Source organism: Pundamilia nyererei, unplaced genomic scaffold (genome assembly GCF_000239375.1).
Source record: "Pundamilia nyererei isolate P.nyererei 1_Seehausen unplaced genomic scaffold, PunNye1.0 scaffold00328, whole genome shotgun sequence".
Lineage (NCBI taxonomy): Eukaryota > Metazoa > Chordata > Actinopteri > Cichliformes > Cichlidae > Pundamilia > Pundamilia nyererei.
Genome location: NW_005187729.1, coordinates 13,664 through 22,314, shown reverse-complemented (window position 1 = coordinate 22,314; position 8,651 = coordinate 13,664). Strand labels below are relative to the sequence as shown.

The 8,651-nt window shown below is 42.6% G+C and overlaps 1 protein-coding gene across 1 annotated transcript in view; it reads left to right on the top strand.

Annotated features, from left to right (window-relative positions):
- Window positions 1–4,419: 4,419 nt before the first annotated feature.
- trmt1 (tRNA methyltransferase 1) overlaps window positions 4,420–8,651 on the top strand; it is a 17,550-nt gene continuing 13,318 nt past the window's right edge. Inside the window, exons 1-3 of the mRNA XM_013915589.1 lie at window positions 4,420–4,601; window positions 5,493–5,858; window positions 8,212–8,401. Coding sequence (XP_013771043.1) covers window positions 5,506–5,858; window positions 8,212–8,401 — 543 coding nt within the window. The 5' untranslated portion in view covers window positions 4,420–4,601; window positions 5,493–5,505. The remainder of the gene's footprint in view (window positions 4,602–5,492; window positions 5,859–8,211; window positions 8,402–8,651) is intronic.

Here is an 8,651-nt window from a genome sequence, read left to right as displayed (position 1 = left end):
CGAAGTCCCATACACCACCCCTCCATCTAAATTCACCCACAGAAATGTAAGCATATACAAACACGCAGTGGTGGGCACGGGCAACTAGCAAACCCGGTCCCCCAACCACCCTCCCCAACGGGCCGAGTCCGAACCGTTACACACGGTGACCCGCCGAGCTTCCACTCACCCCTCGGCTGTGTTCGCTGGAAAGTGTTTCAATGGAGGAGCAAAGCAGAAGTGGTCTAGTGTCTCCCTCCGCCTCACTACAGACACTCATTCACTGTGACTGTACGCCGTGAACCAGCAGCGGAGCACGCATACACATACATTACTTTGCGAGCGCGCAGGATGTCGGGCGTGCACGCACGCACACACACGTGCCAGCGAGAAGAGCGCGGAGCTATCGAGGAGGACGCAGAGGAGCAGAGCGGGGATTTTTTTTGAAACTCTCCCAGGGGTTGCAGACAGATCGCAGAACTACCGATGGACAGACAGACACACACACAGAGGCTGTATGCACTATTTTATTGGGCACTTTGTTTACTGTGTGCTATATTGTCAGCAGGTCACAGGTGCGTAATCTAAAATGACTAGCCCACCTATTGATGTATTATTAGTGTCTTTACATCAAAAAAAGTCAGAGTTGCATGATGTCATAACTTCAAACCAAAGCAAAAATAAAAAAGTTTACCTCAGTGGTAATCAAAATAAACCTCACCAAATCTTTAATTTGTCTCCAAAGCCTTTAAAAACAAGTTAAGGGGTAAATTATAGGCTCGCCCACACACTCACTCTGTTTTCATTCAGTGCAGACAATGCGGAGCAAAGTTTACATTTTTCTGCATTTAAAGATATAGCGATTTTTTTTTCATGTCAAAATGCATAGATGTTTTTTCATCGCTTTTATTCGTTTTATACGAGGCTAAACTGTTTTGTTTTTTCGTTTTGAAAGATGGTTAAATAAGACAGAAATAATCTAGAAAGCCGGTAGAAATGCATAGAAATACAGAAATAGTCACACGGGTAATGTAAATACAGATGTAGCCCAACAGAAATAAAACTGGCGGTAATCAGATTACATCCGAAGGAATAACGGATCACGGGTTCGAGCCCACGCGCCGCTGCGGGCAGGTAGACTGCCAGCGTCCCCAGCCGACCCGACCGTCTGAGCCCCACCCACCAGTCCACCCACTCAACCCCACTCACTCACCGGCGTGTCTTTGGTGCTGGAACCAATTCCCCTCCGATGCCCGACACCGCACGGACGTGAAGCCTACCGGGCCGGCGGTTCGATCCCCGTTGTCTGATCTGTACTGAGAGTGCGTCTAGACTCCGGGCAGGTGAGCCCTCCGGGGCCTCCAGGCGCTGCGCACAGTGAATACTAAACAGGATGAGACTGCATTCAGGCACGGCACTGCGCTCCCCGCTCTCTCTCCCTGTCATGCCAAATACTATTAACTCTATAATTCTCCTGTGTCAGATGTATAGCGCCACGCTCTCTGGGCATTCATTGTCACAGCGCCCCCATCCAGATGTTCAGGCTCGTGTGCGTACAGTAGAAGCAGAACCCTCTATTTTTTATTTTTCCTCTCATTTACAGTCAACCATGTCCCATTTTGTGGAAGCTGGCTGCAAACCGCTCAATAAGCAGATGGTAGATATTTGATAGTGAATACGAGAAAGCCTGCTGTATATGCAATATATTGCTTTTCAGTGTAACTCATTCGCTCTACTGTTCAAGTTGTAACCTATAAAATATTTGTAGCCAGGTGAAATTCCAAACAGCACAGAAAACAAAAACCATCTTTAGGTAATCAGGTATAACTTACACTTCACCAGGAGAGCTGGAGCTCTGTTTCAGGAATAAAATGGTAACCATTGCTGTACTTATTTTATTTTAATTTCAGGTTGTTGTGTCCCCCGTCCCCCCAAATTGCTTACATTAAAACACAGCGTGAGATCTGTGCCAAAAGCGCACATGCCCTCTCTGCATGTCAGCTAAAGGACAATCTCAGGATTGAGTTTGACAGTGTGTTCATTTAGACTGATGTAACAGGGAAATAAAGGAAATGTTCTTCTACCACACAATATTAAAATAATACAGGTTAACCCAAAATACAAGCTGAATCTAATCTGAGACACAAGAACCAATTTTACTGTATATAAATAAATAAGATTGTGGGAATTGTATCAGATATTTATATATGGCATAGATGTTGCCCGAGGCAGTGTTTATGCAAAGTTTCATCAAGATTGGTCCACTTGTCTAGGATGCAATAGTGAACACACAAACATACATATACTACAATCATCATTATCATAATTATTTATATTATTTATATTATTTTCATTATCATCATTATTAGTAGTAGTATTAGTAGGATTGTTGTACAATGTATTACAATGCAAAATGTGCAATACTGTAATAATTCAGTTCAGCTATTTTATTGTTAGCACACGCAGAAGACTTGTTAATGTAAAAAAATATAGTGAGAGAAACTGTACTTAAACCAGTAATGGCTTTAGCAGTTGTTACAGTATTCATATAGCTACAAGCTACAACTGTGGTTTCCCTTCACCAGTGTGTGAATGTGAGAGTGAATGAATAGTGGTATTGTAAAGCACTTCGAGGGGTCCCGAAAAGCGCTATATAAATGCAATCCATTATTATTATTATTATCATATAGAATGCTGTAGTGTACATTTCCATACATCTTATGCTTCAGTAGAGCTGTAGGTGTAGCAGAGCACCTTGTTGAAACCTGAAAAAAACATGCAAGTATTTTATCAAAATAATCTTGGCCTCAATGCAGGCTCGTAGTAAGACTCATAAAAGTTGCAATCAGCTGATTTTGAAGGCATTTTCTGTGGCACACATTCAACAACGTGTGGAAACATTCCTCTGAGATTTTGGTCCATATTTGACATGACAGCATCACACAGTTGCTGCAGATTTGATAGCTGCACATTCATCATGTCAGCCTCCCATTCCACCAATCCTGAAAGTTGTCTACTGGATTGGGATCTGGTGACTGTGGACACTACTTGAGTACAGTGACGGATCTGAAGGATGGATCCATGCAAAGATGCCTCACACCAGACAGCATTTTTCCAATCTTCGCTTATCTCATTTTTTTTGAGCCCCTGTCAACTGTAACCTCAGTTTCCTGTTCTTAGCTGACAGCAGTACAGTCTGCTGCTGCTGTAGTGCACCTTCTTCAAGGTTTGACATGTTGTGCATTCAGAGATGCTCTTCTGCATACCTTGGTTTTAACAAGTGGTTATTTCATTGCTGTTGCCTTCAGCTTGAAGCAGTCTGGCAATTCTCCTTTGACCTCTGACATCAACAAGGCATTTTCACCCAGAGAACTGGGGCTCACTAGATATTTTGGACATCAAACGTGAGCAGGCTATCTTGACCATATCTACCGGTGTGAATGCACTGAGCTGATGTCATGGGATTGACTGATTCAAAAACTGAATTTACAAGTAGATGAAGAGGTGTAGCTGATAAAGTGTCCAGTGAGTTTATGAATCACAATGTTTTCAGCATGTTTTATGCTTTTAAATAATGAGTACAAAGTGATAGGATTTCTGCAGTGGCAATAAAAGATAATCGAATAAAGGACAAGCATCTGAAATAGGACATAACTGTCTAGGAAGTCGGGCTTATTGTAGGGGAGATCATGCTTGCTAGGAACTGCTGGGTTCTAATGTTCGCCACATTATCTGAATAAAAATGTCGTTTTTATCTACTGGAATATTAACAGACCCGCGTTTGCTGTGTGGTAATTAGATTGCCACAGAAGGACAAAACAGAGACAGTGACACAGTGACCCTCTTCTGGACTGCACTGCTGATATTGTGCAAAAAGCCCTTGTAGTTGGTGCGGCTACAGCTTTCCAGCATTGTTCTCTATAATAAAAATAAGACAGGAAATACATACTCACAGTACCCTGGGTGTGACAGCATTGTCATCTGCAAGAAAATGGCAAGAGCAGCACAAATGCAAGCTTTTAATTGTCTCATCATTGTCACGCAATAACGACCTACATTTCATTAACCGCTCCTGTACAACGCGTACAGCCGCACGGCACTGACCCGAGCTGACCTTATTCTCTCTAAGGCAGTTTTTATCTCCTCACATCATAGGTCTGAGTTAATCCATAGGCTATGTTTAGCCTTTTCATCAGAATGCATCACTAACTTCGGGCACGGTGAGATTAAATTAGATTATTCATGATGTGTTTTCCAGTTTCCTCGCATGTTCACTGCGGGGGAAAGTAGGCCAGTTTGCGCAGCGGCAGAGCGATAGACCCTCTCTCTCATGTGTCCTCACGTTACACTGTTTCCCTTACATTACATGGCTGTAGGCGGAGGTTAGGGGAGGGGGCGGGGAGCAAGCCTTTTTAGCGCTCCATTTTCTGCCCGCGCGGGCCTCCGTAGAGTCGCTCGCTTCAAACATGGCAGCTTCCATGTGTTAACGTGAGAGCGAACCGCAAGCGGTGTGTAACAGAGAGTAAACAGCTAGCACAGGGGTGCCCGTTGCTTTGGAAACAAAATAATAAAACTTCTGCGAAAACAGGAGAGCCAGTGTCCACGCAGAGGAGGTGACACGGGTAAAAGCACTTAACCTTTGCTTATTTAGCCTAGCTAGTCAACATGCTAATTAGTTTGCGGCGATAATGTATGTTGTATGCAGAAACGTTACCGTAGTAACATCCGTTTCTGCTCCGTTTCAACAGAGCAGAGATTTACTCACTGTTATTTTATTGAACGACTGAACTGTAGAAGCTACAAAGGTGAGTTAAAAGTACATTTTAGAGGATATTTCATATTCAAGTGCTGAAGGAGTCTTAATCCATCAGTGACTGGGCGAACCTGTACTCTGCAGCAGCCATTTAAAACTTCTTTGGGGACTCAAAGGATACCATTAACGTTTTGATGAGCACGATAAACTAGTGTGCTAAAATGCATATGAATGTGTTCATTCACACTCCAGTGAAAGGAAAGGCTCGGGTATGTGGCTTTTTGTCACATCACAAATGAAATATGAGTTTCCAAGTTCGGTCAGAAAACCTATTTACCGTTTAAAGCTTTTCTAAGAACACTTAAGAAAATTGCACCTCTCACTTTCATTTATTTTTATTAATCAAAAAAGTGATTAACAGCTGCTTAGCTGCTCATTCAAAGAAATCAGCTAGAGATCATCTGGTTAATGGTTAATGGCAGAACACCCATTGATTCTTCAAAAGCATGAACTCCAGACGAGTCAAGCTCTACTGATGTGGTATTGTCATGGTTGTAGTGTGTGCTGTCTCACACAAAATAACCCATATTTTTTGAGATCTGATGACTGCCAAGGCTGTAGTGTACCATTAAGAATTGCATGTAACGGCTCTTTATTGAAGGTGTGCGTGATTCAAGTCTGTGTTGAGGAAACTGTGAGGTTGTTCTTTTTTTAAGCCAACATATTACTTAAGACATTTTAAATGTGTGTTTCCTTGCAGCCATTGTGGCTTTATGCTGGTGCGGACAGCCCGGCTGTTCCCCTTCATCATCTCCCATCACCTGCATCCCTCTCGCACGCATTCAGCCGGACACGGATTTCGGTGGAGTGCAGCTGCTGCTAGCAGGGGAGTGAGATTCATGGAAACTGAAGTTCCTGCCTCTAACCCTCCAGCTGCATCTGCTGAATCTTCAGCAGATGGCACGGGCCAGTCCGCCACTATCTCTACAGGTGACCAGGAGAAGATGCCTTCTGTGGGACTGTTACCAGGAGAGACAGTGGTTAAAGAGGGAAAGGCAGCCATCTTGTTCCCCAGTGCCAATGAGGTGTTTTATAACCCAGTGCAGGAGTTCAACAGAGATTTAACGTGAGTATGAACTTCGCCTTTATTGCCACTTGCAAAGTATCCACAACTGTCTCCATGTTAAAAGAAAAATTGATGGAACAGTAACAGTCAAAGTGTGATTTAGATAAAATAAGGTGTCTAAATCCAGGTTTTTCCAGGCTCATTGAGATGTGATATAAGCATGTTTTGACTATGTCATTGACACTTTATGAAACATATTAAAGAGAGACAAGGCCCTACTTGTTGGACAAGCTAAACTCTGTAGGTATGTAATTAAGACTGATTTTTGTAGCTCTGATTAAATCTAATAATAATAATAATAATTGATTGGATTTATATAGCGCTTTTCAAGGCACCCAAAGCGCTTTACAATGCCACTATTCATTCACTCTCGCATTCACACACTGGTGGAAGCAGCTACAGTTGTAGCCACAGCTGCCCTGGGGCAGCCTGACAGAAGCGAGGCTGCCATATCGCGCCATCGGCCCCTCTCACCAACACCAGTAGGCGGTAGGGTAAAGTGTCTTGACACAACGACCAGGACACAGAGCGCGGGGATCAAACCGGCGACCTTCTGGTTACAGATGCGCTTCCCAACCCCCTGAGCTGCGGTCGCCCCTAGAATGCAGCTCTGTACCTACTCCTGTAGCCTGTGCGGTAGCCTTAAGTATACCCTCCTCACATTAACACTAAAGTGACTCAGTGAACTGTGACATGTGCGTTTAGTAGGAATATGTGGTGTAAATAGAGCGTTTTGTTTAGCACAAGGATATTACTTCTGTAAAACAAATTACAGCAGGTGGTAATTGTGTCTAGCATGCCCATTATACTAATAAAATAGTTTGTATTCCCCAAACATATGCACTGTGAACATATGCAGTTTCTTTATTTTCATGGCTCAGATGATCCATGCATTGACTCTGTCCTGAAGTCTCACTTCTTCCTGTGTTTCTGTTATAGTAACTCGTGTTTAATTAATTATCCAGAGCAACACAGACACAAACCAGTATGCAATCTCAAGTGCAAAAAGTTGGGACCCTGTGTAAAATGTAAATAAAAACACATTGCAGTGCATAAACTGAGACATTTTATTAAATTATTTGCTCATTTTGAATTTTATGGCAATTGCACGTCTTAAACGTTGGGCTGTGGGGAATAAAGGCTGGAAAAGTAAGTGATACTATAAAGGATCACTCGGACAAACATTTTTCAACTAATTAGGTTATTTGGCAACAGGTCAGTAACATGAAGGAGAATCAAAAAAGCATCTTAGAGAGACAGTTTGTCAGAAATAAAGTTGGCCACAGGTTCACCAATCTGAGAAAAATCAAAATCCCAAAATTCTATAAAATTACAGAAATCTCTGTGCGGACTGGACAAGGCCATAAATCATTACTGGATGCCCTCAGGCAGCACTGCATTAGAAACAGGCATGTTTTGTTTTAGGGGCCAAAGCCCATTTAAAATGGGCTGAGCCAAAGTGGAAAACTGTTCATAATGTGCAATTCTGTTTGGGAAAACGTGAACACTGCATCATTTAACATGGTAGTAGAAGAGTCCCGGTGGTGAAGTGGCCTGCCTCGGGGCAGGATTTCACTTTCATCAGACGGTGACGTCCCTGTGGCTTCATCCATCCTTTATGTACAGTAATAATCTGCTTTTCCTGTCATTTCATTAACAAAAGTGTGTTAATTAATAGAAAAAAGTCACAAAAACCCCTGAAATGCTGGTGACTTTCCCTGGTCAGGGAGAAGATTGTTAAAAATCGCTTCTACAGTGGCCTCAAAAGTATTTGCATTGTTAAACAATCAACAAACTTCCTGAGCTTTGTTGACCTTTCTTTTTTACAGGATGAATTTTTAAGAACTTGCCATTAAAACAAAAAACAAACAAAAAACGAACCATAACATATATTTTTTACTACTGGCCACATAGTGGCACAATCGAGACCTGCTCTTTGTTCTCAAGAAACCATCTAGATTCATTAAATGTGTCTTTTTGCAAGGTAGTTTTGAGAGACGAACACTTCAGAGCAACACTCAAGACTGAAAACCTAAAACCTTCAGCAGGACACGGCTGCTCTCTTTACAAAGAAAACTCATCACTCAGTTGCTGTTTGACAACCTTGTTTGAGCATCTTTGGAAAGATCGAGCCACAATAACAAGAAACTACAGAGCAGGATTTGTGATTTTTTTTTTCTCTCTCTCTAATTTTCTTATTGGTCTTTCATCTGTGTGGACACATCTCCCGTGTCACAGGAGATGTGTCTGAAGGAGAGAGAAAGTCCTGAGAGTTACTGCTCTGCCTGGACCCCGTTCTCATTTTTCTCTCACGTGTGCGTTTATAAGTAAACATTCCCTTTCTTCTTTCCAGATGTGCTGTGATCACAGAGTTTGCGAGAGAGCTGCTGGCTCAGCGAGGGGTGAAGGTGGTGGTGCCAGGTGAATCGGAGAGGGTGGTGGTCTCTCTGTCAGAGGAGACAAACGAGGCCGAGGCACAGACGGAGGAGAAAAACGGATCAGAGGAGCCAGCTGTAACGGCAGCTGCGGGGGAGAGATGTGAGGTATGTAAGAGTGATTTATTTATGTATTTTTTAGTGCAGTGGCACACCAACAGGCTTTTATTGCTATGTATGAATACAAATGCAGGATTTTAATGGTACATGTATCCAGCTTCTAGTTTAGAAGGTTTTGTTCATGCGTACGATCCAGAACCTGATTTATTCACGTGTGGAAGTTAAATTAAATACCATCTGAAGACTTTAGGATGATAATGAACATGAACAAGGCAGAACAAGTGGTGTACTTGTATTT